The sequence below is a fragment of the Rhinolophus sinicus genome, chromosome 14, assembly GCF_057876585.1.
Source record: "Rhinolophus sinicus isolate RSI-liver-muscle chromosome 14, RSI-T2T, whole genome shotgun sequence".
Taxonomy (NCBI): Eukaryota; Metazoa; Chordata; class Mammalia; order Chiroptera; family Rhinolophidae; genus Rhinolophus; species Rhinolophus sinicus.
Genome location: NC_142514.1, coordinates 123,385,303 through 123,401,925, shown reverse-complemented (window position 1 = coordinate 123,401,925; position 16,623 = coordinate 123,385,303). Strand labels below are relative to the sequence as shown.

Genomic DNA, 16,623 nt, shown 5'->3' with positions numbered 1-16,623 from the left:
ATAGTAGCCTTTTACTTCAGCTCTTTTTCACTAAGAACTTGCTCTTAGAAAAATCTCAGCAGCTCAGAACTGTGGCATAAATCTAACAGCTGAGTCTGATAGGGTGGGTGAATCAGTATTGTACTGATCTATAAATACTGTCCTGTCACTTTTCTTTTGATTTTTCCTAATTTCTTTCTTTCCCTACCTCCCCCCCTTTTTTAAAAAAAATATTGTATTTTAAATCATAATTTAAAAGTCACAATCCTTGGCTTGTGGTGCACTGTCATTTTTGGTCTCTGGAGAAAGTGACAACCAGTCTGAGAACTGGAAGTGGGCAGGAACGATGCAGGTCTTAGCCCTAAAGGCTTCTCTATTTGTTGGAAAGGAGCATGGCGCCTGGGTGGAACTGCGGGAAGCTCAGGTGGCTGGAATTGCGACTGACGTGCCTGGCAAGGACCTGGTCAGATTCAGCAGGTTCTCCCATATGAGGGAGAAAAACCACCAAGTGGGGAGCATGTCAGGGGGTCATCTGATACATGTTCTGTGGTGACAGCGTGGGTTTTGTCTACATTAGCCTTTCAGTTTTCCCTTCGATTTGAGTGAGTTGTACAATCTGGAGAGAACAGGGAAAATTTCATGCTAATTATGCATTATTGTTTGCAAAGTCTGCCTTATTTAATCTTGTAGAAAAAAGGACTTAGAAATCTATGATCTGTTGTTTGCTCTTTCAGTTTAAGAAATTAAAAAAAAACACCTCAGACTCTTAACTTCGTTTATCAACTATGAATCTCCATCAGACAAAATGTAAGGCTCATCAGCATAGCAGATTTGGAACCGTTCACGTTGATGATCTTTGTGCTGATTTGGACCTGAGATTCAAATCTCCAGAAATATTACATTATGTACCGGTTACATTGATTCAAACTCCCCCCCCCCCCCCCCCCAGTGAATTATTGTAAATCACTTTTGAAACTCTTGACTTGGAGGAATTAATTATTCAGTTATCGGCTGCAGTGAGTATTAGAGAAAATGTTATGATGGCTTCTTCTAGTCAACTGTTAGACTATATACCTTGAACTAAGGTCTGCCATTTTTATTCTTCTATTTTTCATCTTATTGACCAGGCCATTATGAGACTCACTGTTTCGGGGATGAAAATAGCCGTTAAATTGCCCCACGTGTTATGATCCTGAGGGACTAGACTTTCTCTCACTTTGGTAGTACAGGGTCAGTTTTTCCTCCATTGTCAGTAAAAGGGATAGATTGCACCACAGGAGACTCAGAGAAGAGATTTAGAGTCCACACCTTGACCTCCATCCTATTATACCACAGGTGAAAGGAAAGTTATGGAACAAAGGTGCCAAGGAGAGGAGAGGCTGTTTCCTTATTTGTAATGCTTAGTACAGAAGGCAATTCTGCCTCTTCCCCCACTCCCAGTAGCTGCCCTATTGTCCTTCTGACTGAGTGTGGATCTTCCTCAGTAGCTGGGGGTATTCAGGTTAGAGTCCCAATACTTTCTCCAACTCCTCGTAGCCCTTGACCTACATGCCAAGGTAGCCAGACAAGTTAGGAATTTTGCAGAACCTTTGGATAACACCATGTATTTTTATTTTGTTTTTTGATGGTAGGACCAAGAACATTGAGCTTCTTATCAGAGAAACTTGTATTTTAAGACGATCCTTATTTCAAATTCTTGGAAAATAGAAAATGTAATTTTAGTTTAGTTTGTCAGTCAGCCAAACAGTCTGACCTAAAAAGCTCTAAAAGCCTTCATCTCTGATCTGCTTGAGAATCTTGCTGCTGTTTTTTAAAAGCTCACTAGTTTGCTGTTTTTTTTAAAAGCTCACTGATGCTCTCTTAAAAGTGAGTTTTACAACAGTGACTCGTGTTCCATTTCTCCATTCTCATAAAAAGAAGCTAGAATTTACTGAGCACTTCCTACGTGCTGGAACCCTTTATAGCCCTTCCTATGGTCTCTTAATCTTCATAATAGCCTTACGTCGTAGGTCCTAATATTACCCCCATTTACTGAGAAGGTAACGGGCACCAAGAAGTTAACTCGTTTGCTCAAGTTCACATAGCTAATAAATGGTAGCTATGGTAGAGCCTGGATTCTTACAGTGTTTTAAGAATCAGATTTGCCAAAACAGAACAAAAAAACCAAGGCACATCCTTTCTTTTCATTTAGCAGATATTTTCTCCGCTACCTTTTTTATTCTCTAAATCTTTCTAATATTCCAGGCTTTTAGCTTGACAACACCATTTTCTTTTCAGTCATCACATCTTAACATCCTTCCCTTTGTCCAAGGATGGCCTGACTTCCTGCTGGGCAAGTTATTTCAATTTCTTTTCTCCTCACCTCCTAAAAGTAGTCTCATGGAGCCTTTTTGCTAGTGAAATAGCAATTATAGATTTTATTCCCTTTTATAAAAATTTCTCAAGGTTAAGAAGATGCAATCAGTGCAGGTGTTGTCTGGAGGGACTACTATCTGTCTTCACATGCATTTTCTTTAATCAACGGGGTCCGTTCATCTGACAAATAGTGTTCAAACAATGCTTTACATCAAAGGACCTCTGTGTGCCTTCAAGTTTCACAGATTTCTGGGGACTGTGGGCATCGTACTTTGCCTGGACAGGGAGGTAACTCATCCTCAGTTATAACTGATTTGTAGCCATTTTCATCTCCAAGTTCTTAGGTTTTATAGCTTTTGCTCCCTTCCCCGTAGAAGAGGCTATGTCACATAGAGCAGTGTTTCTCAAAGTGTGATCTGTGGAACCCTGGAGGTTTCTGAGCCCTAAAAACTGTCTTCATAAAAATACTAAGACATACGCACCTTTTTTACCACATGGACATTTTGTTGATAGTCTATACTTGAAATGTTTCCATGTATGGAAGATTTGCATAATTCAGAGAACCATTTTTTTCCAAATGACTAATATATGATGTTACAAAATCCTGCCTGGGTAACGAAAGCTCCCTTCAAAGTGAAAGATGGACTAATTGATTTTAATGTAGTAGGACGTGGAGGTGGACCCATGAAAAGGTCCCTGATAAAGTTTTGTATTTCACATTGCAACTGCCTCTAAGAAATTGCCACTTGTTGAGTTTTGGTGTAGTTTCAAAGAATAGTCACAATTATCTGAAATGGCTATTAAAATACTCTTCCTTTTTCCAACTACATATTTGAATGAGGCCAGATTTCCTTTCTCTACTTTAACTAAAAATCGTATAGACTAGATTGTCAGCAGAAGCAAATATGAGAACCCAGCTGTCTTCTATTAATCCAGACATAAAGAAATTTGTAAAATTATAAAACAATACACTTCTCACTGCTTTTTGTGTTAGAAATGAATTATTTTCTATAAAGATACTTTATGTAACTTATAATGGGTTTATTGTTATTTTTAAATGAATTAAAATATTTTTTGATGTTTTTCAATTTTAATTTCTAATACAGTAAATATTGATAGATATGGCCCACATGCTCATTTGGTCCTCAGTAATTTTTAGGGGTGTAAAGGGGTTCTATAACCAAAAATTTGAGCACTGTTGGTATAGTGGTAAAGCCCATAGACTCTGGAGTGAGAATAGCTTGAATCCTAGTTTTGCCCTTTACTAATTGTGTGACTTTAGGCAAGTTACTCTCAGTGCCTTAGTTTCCTCATCTGGAGAAATGAGGAAATCATCATAGGTTATTACGAGGATTAAATGAATTGATGTGAATTACTCAGAATAGTGCCCTTCACATAGGAAATTCTCAAGGCGTTTGGTTACTTTTATTTACCCTTTTCAAGGCCCCCAGCTGATTTTCCTCCAGAAAATTTTCTTTTGCAGCACATTTTCCTCTATTTTCCCTCTCGGCATCATGGCTGATTATAAATTAGGGGTTCTAACACGGATTTGTAGCGAACTCTATACAATTAGTGTTGTGCACTTTCTAGACCCAGGGAGAAGCTCTGTAGCTCATGACAGATTCTTTTAAAGGGTACCCATAATCCAAAATAAGCAGGCCGAAGAGGGCAAAGAGATAAAGGTAACTCTTACACACAGTCCTAGAGCCAGGATGTGTGCTCCCGGATGAACAGGAACGCAAACGCTGGTATCCCTGCTCGCCACTGCACGTGACCTTGAGCCTACCTGTGTCACTCCGTTTGTGCAGTTGGTCAGTGGTCTGCTGTAGACATCTACCTGCCTCACTAGCTTGTCAAATGTGGGTCCCTGTACCAGGCACTATCTTGCCTGTGGCAGATGCTCGATGTCATGTATCTTTGTGGGATGACTGAATGAATGGATGAATGAACGAATGAGTTTGCTGCTGATCACATTCACAGAACCATGACCCTTTGGAACTCGGAGGAGTTATGAGGAACCCAGACACTATCACACATATCTAGGTATTTAAAAATATCACTGGAATTCTGTGGGATGCTTTGGAATCGTCAAAATCGAGTTTGCATCTCAGCCTTACAGCCGTGAGCTGTGTGACCCAGAGCAGGTCATTCCTGTTTTTGTTTAGGTGAACAGGAGATAAAGAAACCTAATTCTTGGAGATAAGAGGATTACCTGAGATAATGTTTGTATCATGTCCTGCTCAATAGTGTTACTTTCTATGCCTTCCTTTCCTATAATTAGCTTGCTGCTTATATGACGGGAGGGTAGTTAGCCGTGTCATTTTTGAGTTTCAGGTCTAGCAAGCATTGATCATTTCCGGTAGGCAGTCTCACAGGCTTTTTTCTTATCATGTTGAAGTAGACGTATTTTGGTATAATTGCGTTGCTTTTGTATCTTTATAACAATATTTTAGATGTAACAGGAGTAGCCATGTTCCCTTTATCAGTCATTCAGATTAGCAATTATGTCATGTAGGGCATTTAAAACTATTGCCTTCCAATTTGAATTGATTAAAGTCACTAATGTACACAAAGAATTGTTCATTTTATCAAGGGTCAATGCAGGTTTGTTTCTCTTAGAAAAAGTGTCTCTTTTACTTATTCATTATTATTTGGATTCATCAAATCCAACGCATTTTGGCTAAAAATATGATTGATGTATGAAATTTCAGTTTACCACAACTTTTTAGGCATGCCATTTAAGAGCTTAGGTGGCAGAGAAGTGCAAGCTTCCCAAACCGGACTCCGCATTCAAATCACCCATGAACTGTGGCCCCCCGGAATCCATGTCTGGTCCACACTGTGGAGAGCCTGATGTTACAGGTCTGACGTGGCTTGGAAGTGACATTTTTAACATGTTCCACAAGTGACTGACACACCACAGGTTTGGGATTCATTATTAAAGTGGCGACACCATCCTGAAAATAGTATGCAGCCACATGGAAGGGAGGAGGGAGGGTGGCTTCATCAATTGCCTTGGGGTTCTGGTGATTGGCAGGGAGTGTGCTATGATTACTTTAAGCTTTTATAAGAAATGACACAAAATAGTTTTGGCTCCTTCTCTGCCTCATCTATGCAGGGAAGGAAACTTTTCCAGTATCTTTCCCCATTATCCACAAGCAACCAGATTTCATTAAAACTCCCCTAATGTTAATGTAAGAAATTCGGCAGGAAAAGAGGATTTAGGATTCTGCGTGTATTACTGAGGGACCTTCAGAAGGCAGAATGGCATAGTAAAAAGAACCTTCTTGTTAGAGGGGCTGTGCTACTGGCTAGTTCTGTGACTTTGGGCATCACTTAACCACTGTGAGCCTTGTATCCCTAGCTACAAAATGGAGATAGGGTGGTGATAATTAAAATCACGATAATTTTTATATCATCCCTGCATTTATAGGTCCTCAATAAATGGCAGCTCCTACCATTATTGATTACACTCTTATTAGTAAAGGGATGTTTAGATTCTTGGGAAATATTGGGGTTTTTTGAGCCAATCTTGACTTGCGGGCTAGTGTGATGAGAAGACATGTCCTCGTCCCATGAGAATCCCAGTCCCTGTGAGATGCTGCTGCCTGACAGACATCTCGCTGTCACGCAGCTGCAGCAATATGCACTAATAAGACCTGGAAAGTTGCAGGAATAGGTGGCAGGCCAGAAGTGTCTGAACTGCTCCGCTCTTTCCTCAGTGTGGGTGAGAGAGGGAGCAGTGTGGGTGCATTCATGTTGTCATTTTATGTCTTGGTGCTTATTTGAAGGCTTTTCATCCTGTTTGTCTTCCTTTGTTCAAAAAACGTTGAGTGCTTACTGTCTGCATACAGTAATAGAAAGATGTTTAAGCACTGGAGCTTCAACACTAGTAATAACTGTTCTTTCTTAGTGGGAACATAATGTGTGCCAGGGCCACTCAGAAGAATACCTTTGTGGTCCTGAGATAGGTATAAACAAATGGGATATATTTAAAGATTATTTAAATTTCAATTATTTCATTAATATAGGGCTTATTTATCACAACTTGTCTGAGTAAGTTCAGAGATCTATGCAGCATAGAGCCTGTAGCTAACAATATTGTATTGTATACATAAAATGTGCTAAGATGGTAGATCTTATATTAAAGTGTTCTTACCACACACACACAAATAATAAACAGGATGGGAGGAAACTTTAGGATTTGGTGGCTATGTCGGTTGTCTTAATGGTGGTGATGGTTGCACGAGTTAATACTTATCCCCAGACTCATCGAGTCGTATACATTAAATATGTACAGCTTTTTACATGTCAATCATAAGCGGTTTAAAAAAATCTTATCTGAGAAAAAGAATCTCTGGAGTCTAGGTACTTCTAGTTTTAGATAACTTAAGTACCAAATGTATCACATGAAATACGAACTTTGATTATTTTTTTGTACAATTTGAGTCAAGATACTAGGTTGGTACAAAAGTAATTGCGGTTTTTGCCATTATTTTTTACCTTTTAAGCCACAATTACTTTTGCACCAACCTAATATTTAAGTAACCCTGGGATTTTATGTTAAAATCCACATTTAAAAAATTATTACCTCTTTATAGGTACAGCCCTTTTTGTTACGGATACTCTCATTGTGAACTCCCTGTGACTCTGTGTGATAGGTAGGACTGGGATGGCTGCTTTTTATTTTTTTATTTTTCATTTTTTTTAACGTGAGAGAGTGCATATCCTGAGAGGTGTCCAGGTTCTGCTCCTGGAAGGAAGAGGGAGCCGAGGGCTGCACAGAGGGCACAGCCCTAGGGCTCAGGGCCCGCCTGCCTGGGCTGAGGAGGGGGAAAGAACACCTTTCTCTAAATGCGAGTTTGTGTTCAAGCTATAAAATCCCTGTGATGTCATTTCTAACATCATGTACAAAGCCCCTGCAGGAACTGGATCATAGCACACCTGTAATTAGCCTCTTTTAGCAATAGGTGACTGTCTCTCTCAATCTCCCTTCTCCCCCGCCAGTAGCTTTTACCAGCTTCGGTCGCGAAAAGTTTGAAAGAGACAAACTTGCCTTTTATTTAAGCTCTGTAGAGTTAAGAATGTGTTTGTCACTGGGTATTTAAAAATGAATCTTAATTCCGTTAACATATATTTATTGAGGGCTCATTTTGTGCTAGAAACTACTAGGTACTGTGAACCTATGCAGGTGGTTCATTGAGTCAATAAATATGTATTGAGTGCTCATTATGATCTTATTTCTGCTAGAAACGAGATACAAAGGTGAATAAGACATGGTCCCTGCTGTGAATCAACTTACGGGTTAATGGGGGAGGAAAACAACCTAAATGTGGAGGCAATTTAATATGTTGTAGCATGAATATGCATGGAATGAGGTGAGAGCGCAGATGAGTGGCATACATATAAAAAGGGGCGTGGCATATATGGAGGAGGGATAGATAACTTTCTGTCGTAGAGCTTGAAGAAAAGATGTGCAGTCAGCGTACGTATTTTAACATTTAAAGTGTGCCAAAGTAAGAGTTTCCTCGATTCATAAGGGGAGAAAGGCCCCCAGATGGAGAACCTTTGGGGGAACTGCAAGTGTTTCTCTAGGGTTTGTGCAAAGGCAGTAGATACGGGTTACTATAATTAAGAGCAGATTGTGCTAAGTCATATAGTCCTTGATACAAACAATACTGTGTTCCTAAAATGGGGCTCAAACAATTAATTTTTTTGATGTCTCTGTGAGAACTGTCAGAAGTTCTTGATTGCAAGCAGCACAAAGTGACTTTGGTTAACTTAAGCAAAAAAAGCAATTTGTAGGAAGTATATTGGGCAGCTCACAAATTAATGGGAAGGCTCAAAAAATGGGCAGGGATTTAGGTGAAGAAGAAAGATATACCGGGAGCCCATTCAGGGGTATGGGCTTGTGTCAGGAGGACGGGGCCACCCTGGACACCACTGCTGTTGCTGGACTCCTGGTGATAGTGTTAGCACAGATAATGTACCAGTACCCTTTGTCTTTGTGTCATTTCCTCAAGATTCAGAGTCTTTGTTTGGAACATCCATTTGACTGAGCTTAATTAGGTCATCTTAATTGCCAGAACAGGGAGGGGACATTTTGGCTTCTGTAATGGGAGGTAGAACCTACCCCCAAGGCTTACATAATGAGTATAGGGTTCCCTAACGCTGAAGGTATTTAATTAGAGGCAAATGACTATCAGGAATATGGTGGGTAGTAGTTAGAAGCTGAACCACCCAATTTCTGTATTATTTTCCAGTTCTGTAGTGTTATGAAAATAGTGTGCTAATGCTTTTAAAAAGCTCTTGTAAATACTGGATTCTGGGTCTGTAGGAGCAGCTTTATCCTCCTCTTTACTGGTGCCCAAGCTACACTGAGCTCTCATTCCTTCACGGGAGGAAACACTTTCATGACTCAGTCCCTTTGCTTCTCCATTTCCATGTTGCACCGGTCTTTCCTCAGCAGCACCCTCCGCTCACCCCACAGCAGATTAACGTACATCCTCCTCACATGTCTCTTTTCTTCTCATCGTTTCAGCTCTGTATCACCTCCCTCAGTCAACAGGTAGTGATGAATTAACTCCTGAGCTTCAAAGCATTGCGTCTCTTTAATAGAGCACTTACTGTGCATTGAAATTTGGGTGCACATTCGTCTCCAGAACCAAATCTTAATATCGGAGGGCTAAGGACAGTCTTACTCATTTCTTCGTGTTTATAGCTCTTAGCACAGTGCCCTGTTGAACTCAATTGTTACTTTAAAGGTTAAGCATGCATTCTGCATTTTGGTTCACACTGATAATATCAGAGATATTTCTAAAAATAAACAATACAAAGTTGAACTTCACACAACTTTAGATAAAGTTATTCACCACAAGACGTTTGGAGAGCCGGCATTCCACTTTGAGAGAGTCTAAATTAAATAGGTATGTGTGTTATTTATTTTACTTGTTTTCTACTCTAGATGGATTAGTCCTGGGATTACAATTCAAGTTTGGGGTCCAGGAAGACCATACCATGTAAAGTTGGGAATCCTCGAAACCTCCCCTCACCCCACTCTTCCCCAGCTCCATCTTGGGTTTCACGTATTGGTTCCTTGGGGAAAGAGAGTGAGAAAGCACCTTCCAGTGTGTGTTCTCAGTTTAGTCGTAGAGCTTTCTGTTTCTTTTTTAAAAAATGTGTGTGTTGCATGCAGGTGTTCATAGAGGAGGGTGCCAAGACCTCTCTGCTTCACTCAGGTCTCAGCTTCCTGGAGTGTGAACTGTCTAACACATATGAGCTAGCTTGGTTTCACATGAGGACTTGGGAACAGACTAGCCCTTATTTTTCACATACTAGTCATGGAGTCTTCAGGCCCCTTCTAAACCTTGTTTCTAAGGCATCTGTCTCCCTGAGCAGAGTATTCCACTCTTTGGAAAACCCTGCCAGAATCAGAAGGCTTGGTTGGTTACATTTAACTTGGAGGTCACTGGCACACTCAGCAAATTCCTTAGCTCGTTGAAAGGGAAGGTAGAAGCCACAGAATTGTTTGTTGCTGTGGTTGAAATCTCTGTTATAAAGTTATAGGAGGTTATTCTAATCTAGACCATGAAATTGTTTTTAAATGCATCAGGAGGTTTTGGGTTACATGGAAAGAGCAGAAGGTTGTACACTTTGGTGAAGTAACACCTGAGAGTTGCTTTGCAGTTAATGGAGGCTTTGAGGAATGGGCCTCTGGCCTGTAGACCTCAGAGCACCACTGTCAGCTGCAAAAAGGAGAGTACATGCTCCCTCATCATTGGGAACAAGGAGCTGCAAGGAATCAGAGACTGGCTTTGTAGGGGTCTTTGACCTTTTCTTTGAACTAACTTGGTAGTGAGACCATCCCAGAGGACAATGCCATATGCTCCATCAGCCAGCAAGTAATAAGAGAGTGTATACCATATATACTGCTTGCAGAAAGAAGCAAGGACACATATGGTGCCTGTCTTCAGGCTTTCCCAGGGCAGTCACACCAACCTATATGAAATGACTACTGCAAGATACTAGGCAGTTGATATGTGAGTGCTGAGTTGTATGCTTCAGATCATAATTGCAGTGGCAGTTGAGGGCAGGAAGGCCAATGTAGGGGGCATGTGTTGTAGAGGAAGTACTGAAGAGGAAAATTTACTTGAGTGAACTTGGTAGTAGTTAGAGGGGACTGTGCAGCTAGAGGATGGCCTTCTTAGCTGGGATTTGGAGAATGAGGGCGATGTGTTCTCAGATGCTGAAGTGAGACTGACAACAGCTAAAGGACAGACCTAATTATAGACTGCCTTGAAAACCAAACAAAATTGGAACTCAAAACTATAGCCAAGATGGTTGTATGCAAGCGAGTGGCATGCTGGAAATGGAATTTAAGATCAGATGATTTCCCAGCTGTGTGCATGTTGGATGATAGTGGGGTGACAGTTTGAATGTCCTCCAGTGTTTACACCTGAAGGAGACTTCTGAGCCTGTTACATTGGCCTGTTTATGGATTGAAGATCTGATCTTAGGGAAATATGAGGTGTGATCAAACAATACGGTGAATATTTAAATTAAAATTTATTATAGTAAAAGACACATTGCCATTAAGCCCTCTCAAAATATTCCCCCTCGCTTCAAACACATTTATCCCATCATCCTTGCCACTTTCTGAAGCGGTTCTGGAAGTCCTCTTTCAGGAGTATCTTTGGTTGTGCTGTCCATGACAAAGGAGCATTGTCATTATGGAAGATGATTTACATCACACTTTTAAACACACCTGCTCTCAACCGTAGCTCACACCCAACTGACTGCACTGAACAAGTCGAAACTTGTCACACACTGTTACTAAGTTTCAATTCACAGCTTCCCGTTATAAAGATCCCTGCCTTCCTGTTGGATGGCACTTGGCAGCAGCATTCACCGTACTTTTTGACCACAACAGAAAGGCTCTGTGTCACCTTCGCTTCTGGTATATGGCAATTTCTGTAAAATAAAAACATCAAAGTGTGTCCTCATCCACCTTATTTACTGGATCTGGCAACGTGTGACTTCTGGCTCTTTGCCAAAGTCAAAATGACCATGAAAGGTAAATGTTTTTAATTGATTCAGGACATTGAGGCAGCCATGACAGTGCAACTAAAGGCACAAAAGAGGACTTCCAGAACTGCTTCAGAAGGTGGTAAGAATGATGGGATAAGTGTGTTTGAAGCGAAGGGGAGTATTTTGAGGGGGGTTAATGGCAATGTGTCTTTTACGGTAAGAATTTTTAAAAATTTAAACAGTCACCATATTTATTGATCACACCTCGTAACTAGTTACGGTGGAGGTGAAGCAGATGAACAGGGCATCTGCATTCTTGTGCCTCTTGTCTCCCCTAGAAAACTCACTTCATTTTGCCTTAATTCATTTTTCCTTCAATAATGAGGCCCTTTGTTACCCCTATTACTGAGGAAGGGGAATAAAAAGTCTTATTCAGGGTCACATTACCTAAAGGCCTCCGGACAGTTACAAAGAAAGTAACAGCATAAAACCATACTGGGAAGGAAGTTTTCTATGCTTTAGAAGTTAGCCAAAAGCGGTCATGCTCATAGAGAGAGAAGCAAAGGATTCTTCTTGTTGACAAATGACACGCAGATTTCGTAAAGAAAAAGGAACCATTCTTGGTTTAATGGGTCATAGTCAACAGAAGGCAGGAATGTTGAACCCTCCCACTAAAATTTCACCCTTTGTCGAGTGCGGCCCAAACAGATCTCCAGCTTTGCTTCAGGGCTGGAGGCCTAGGAGCAGCAGTTGTCCTCCCCAGAGGGAGACTCTGCAGAGAGCTGACTCCTTTACACTGACCTTAGCCTGTTTTCCATTGCTTTCGCCACTCTCCCCGTGCAGACTGAAGCTGTGTGTGATCGTTCTCAGACAAGGCACTGGTTTGAAAGAAGCAGGTGATCAAAAGTTTACTAAGTCCAGAGAACCTTATTTGGAAATAATATTTTTGAAGCCCCAGAAGCAACTGCATGATGTATTACACACTGATGAGCCAGCAGAATCTTTGACTGGCGGTGGACTCCCCTAAAAACTGGACTGTTCCTCAACCCTCGGGCTGGAGCCAGGCCTGCAGGGGCAGCGGGGTGGGAATGGTGTTCTGAGACTCCAGTGATTTCTTCCCTCTCTTGCTCCCAGGGAAGGAGAACTGCTAACGGAGAAAACAGTACGCCCCTTATGTCATGTGTTTACTTCCAGTTTCTTATTTCAGGTGCCCTTGAGACCTTATTGGTTAGATCAGGTACCCTGCATTTTGCATCAGAAAATAAACTCAATTTGTGGTAGACGTTCCTAGTGAAGATTCTGAGCTAAAATAGGAAAGGAAGAGTTATGGATGTGTGGGATTAGAGATAAGGCCTAGCTCACATTTTTGCCCAGGAATCTGATGCAAACCGTGGGATACACATTGTCATATTACCTTGACTTACAAGTGAGAAGGTAAAACGATTCCCTGAGGGTGTGTCAGTGCTGGGATAGCTCAGATGGTTGTCTCTTGGCTTAGTGGAGTGAATGATCCCCAGGCGTATCTGTCTACAAGATCCATTCTGATCAAGTCTTCTCCGTTCTTTCTTCAGCTCTAAAGAGAATGGGAGCAGCAGTGAGAATGTCACTCTCAGTGAATGTGTGGGCCACCAGGTGTGTGCAAAAGAAGACATCTTAAGTGATTGTTGATGTGTAGTTGGGCATCTGTCCTTCAGTCTGCATGGGTGTGCGAATGCATGCGTGTGTGAGAGTGTGTGTGCGTGTGTGTGTGTATGTGTGTGTAGTGCATTAGTTCTTTCAACATTATGAAAGGAGGCATATCGTTGGTGCCCTTTGTGCTCAGCCCCCCTTCAAGGACTGCTCTCTGTAAAGTGTTCTGTGACCTGGAGCCCTTGCACCTCCTCTCACTTGGCCGGCCACTGTATCGAGTGTGAAAAGGCGATTTATACCAGGGTTTGTAGTGACTAGGAATGGCTTAGTGCAGGGGTTCTTCACTGAGCTGCATATTGCAAGCATTTATCTACACACACACACACACACCCTCACACTCCTTTATATGTGTGTGCACATGCATGTATCTTTTCAGTTAGGCCTCAGTTTTGTTAGCGGTTCGCTCTCTGTTATCACTTAAAATTCTTAGTCATGTGACTAGAGCGTGTCTCCCAAAGTTGTCATATGCTGGATATTCCTGACCCCTGTAATATGCACATACCGTTCCTGAGCCAGACCTCCCGGAAGAAAGCACCACACTTTCTTTTCTTCAAGTGTATGGGTCCTCAACACCTCTCTGACTCTGATTTGGTGGGGAGCGGGACTCGTGGTGCACAAAGGTGTTTGTGTGTGTGTTTTCTTTTTTCCTATGTTCACTGGCTTAGGCCTTCTCACTTTGGCTGCACATGGGTGTCATTTGAGGAGCTTTATAAAGTATAGATGTTTGGACGCTATCCCTGGTGATCCAACTGAGCAGCTCTGGGTAAGGCCTGGCTCCTGGGATTTTAAATGTTCCCGGGTAACTGTAATGTATGGCCAGGGTTGCACCTAGCCCCTCTCCAATTTTCCATCAACATTTTCCACCTGCCTGAAGCAGAAGCCAGGTCAGGATTTGCCTTTGGATCTCAGCCATTACAATTCCTAATTTTAGCCTTAGACTTTCAGGTTTATAGATGTAGAGGGTGAGGCAAAGAAACGGACTGGGTTTCTTTCCAGGGTAGTGCTTTCAGGTTGGCCAAAAAGAGATCGCTGACAGATACTTGCCACACGGAACTGTAATTTTAGACTGGTCTTCATATAATATGTCATTCATACTTGGTTTATATTCATCTTTAAGATGAAAGTCACAACTACATTATTTATTCTAACTTTATAAGATAAAGAGTCCAGTCGTCAAAATCTTTTTTCTCTCGTCCAAACATGCCTATGACACATGACAGCCCACATACAAATACTATTTCATGTGTTGAGGTTAAAAAAAAAACAACTCAGAAAGACGATGAGTAAATTCCCATCTTAAGGCCTCTCAGAATAATTAGTTACTTACTGCTGGCCTATTCCTTGTGAGAAATGGGTAGATAACACACCTAGCAAGAAATTTCAAATCACTAATTTGATGTGATTGTGGCAAAACATTATTTTTCTTCTAATGGAATGATCTTTTGAGCAAGGATTTTGATTAAAAACAACAACACATGACTCTTTTCCCAGGGTAAACGAAGTTACTTTTGCCAAAAATAGCCTTAAACTGGGTCCCCACACAGAGAAATCAGTGCAGAGAGAGGAGACAGCCGGGCCCATCGTGCTGTGTGTTCCCACGATGTTGGGTGTGCGCTATCAATGTTGTGGTAGTGGTATCTCATGTTTGGTGACTGGGATTGAATATAGTGTCACGTTTAATTGGAGCAGGAAGCACACTCCGGTTTGTGTGAAGCAGATAAACTGGAGCCAAAAGGCCAGTGGTTGGCAGAGGGCCAGAACCCATGACCCTGGCTCCACGCTGCCACACAAGGCTCCGGAAGCCTTAGAGGGAGGCCGAGTGCTCTGTCCTGGGCTGGGACACACTCCTGCTAACAGATGGTCTGGCAAAATGACCACCCCTCTCTCGTATCTTTTATATATTCCAAGAGTCAGTTGCCCTTCCCATCTCAGTGTCCCTTTTCTGGCCTCTTCACTTCCCTCTTTTCTGTCCCTCTTCTTGCCTGTTCCGAACTTGATGACTTGTCCAGTTCTGCAGAGGACTTGATTTTTGTTGGTGGCCGTACTGTCCTTGGAACTGGGTTGTGTCAAAGCATCCATGCCTTTGCTCAGTGTGTCTTGAAGATTGTTATTTTGACCTCATGAGTCATTTTGGTGGGTGGCTAGAATGGTGGTGATGCTGAATAGTAGTGTTGGAATTTTATGAATCAAAAAGACAGAGCTCCCACAGCAAGTTGAAATGTGAGGGAATGCCTCGTGGGCCTATGTGAGTCAAATAGGGAGGAGGGAGTGGAAAACTTTTTTGGCGCTAATACACGCTTTGCTTTTTTCCGCCCCACAGATCCCCCTCCTGCCTGCTACAGTCCCAGTAGTCCAGTCCAGATTCTAGAAGACCCCAATTACTTTTTCCCAGACTTTCCGCTCTATTCTGGGAGGCATGAAGCATCTGTTTTGACGGTGGAGGCAAACAGTACCATCAGGGAAAAAGTTGGTAAGTTCTTTTACTGGCACTTGTGTTGGAAAAGCAAAATGATCTTGTGTGTTTCATTTTTAGCTGTTTTGCATAATTTTTTCTCTATCCTCATTTTAAAAACCAGCATACGGGATTACTGGTTGTCTCTTTATTGAGAGGTACCTTATTTTTAATGTTTGTGCTATGGTGTTAATACACTGTTTCACTGTAATATGTGATTCTCAACAGAGAGAGTTCCTAGGTTATGTAGGAAGTTCAGAATTATACCATTTATTCCCTAACTTTTTTCTAATTCCTAAATGTGTTTTTGTACTCTCTCCCAGAATCTTTCATTTCTTTTTTCCTTCTCTACTTTATTTTAATCTTTTCTGGAAATAATTCAGAGGTTCAGAAGAAATTCAGAACTATAGTAGGGAGGGAATTCCTTCCGTTGTAAAGATTTCCTGCCTATTTTTGAGGGCGTTTGAGATTGGTAAAACTGAGGAAATCTTTAAAACCACTTTAGGGAAGGATCTCAGGGAATGTGCTTATGAAAAGTGAATTTAATAGTTTTCATGATCGATGAGACCCCATTCCTTTTATTAGTCACCTAAAAAATTATTTTCCTTTGGAAATGTGTATTTATTTTATTTGTAGTTTTATTCAAAAAATGTTGGTTTTTATTTGAATTTGCTTGTTCATTAAGCCTTTCAGATCAGTTACCCTGAGAGTAAGGACTAGTCCTCTTTACTCTTCTTCTGCCATCACCTGTCATAGTCCCTGAATATAACAGTTTTTCAGTCAATATTTGCAGAGTGCATGATGGCCCAGTTCAACCCACATTCATCTCTCTTTCCTTGAATTTGTTCATTGCTCATTACAATTATTTGGGAGTTCATCTTGTGTGGACTTGCAGTGATCTGTTTTTACTGTGTACAATTTTTTTCTGTGGAACTTTGGAGTTACATTCTCTAAAGGTAAGGAATAAGTCTGAATTTTCTCTACATGCATTCCTGTGAGGCAGATACGAAGTCTGTCCGTTTTACAGAGCAGAGAGGATCAGAGAAGCCAAGTAATTTACTTGCCTGAGGTCACAGAGGTATGGTTTTGGGGAGACAGGGAGAGCGATGTGATCAGAGTTG

At 41.3% G+C, this 16,623-nt stretch overlaps 1 protein-coding gene across 6 annotated transcripts in view; it reads left to right on the top strand.

Annotated features, from left to right (window-relative positions):
- AMOTL1 (angiomotin like 1) overlaps positions 1–16,623 on the top strand; it is a 154,938-nt gene that overhangs the window by 68,098 nt on the left and 70,217 nt on the right. For all 6 annotated transcript variants that reach the window (XM_019737546.3, XM_088791502.1, XM_074335585.2 and 3 more), the window contains one exon: positions 15,371–15,520. In XM_019737546.3, coding sequence (XP_019593105.2) covers positions 15,371–15,520 — 150 coding nt within the window. The remainder of the gene's footprint in view (positions 1–15,370; positions 15,521–16,623) is intronic.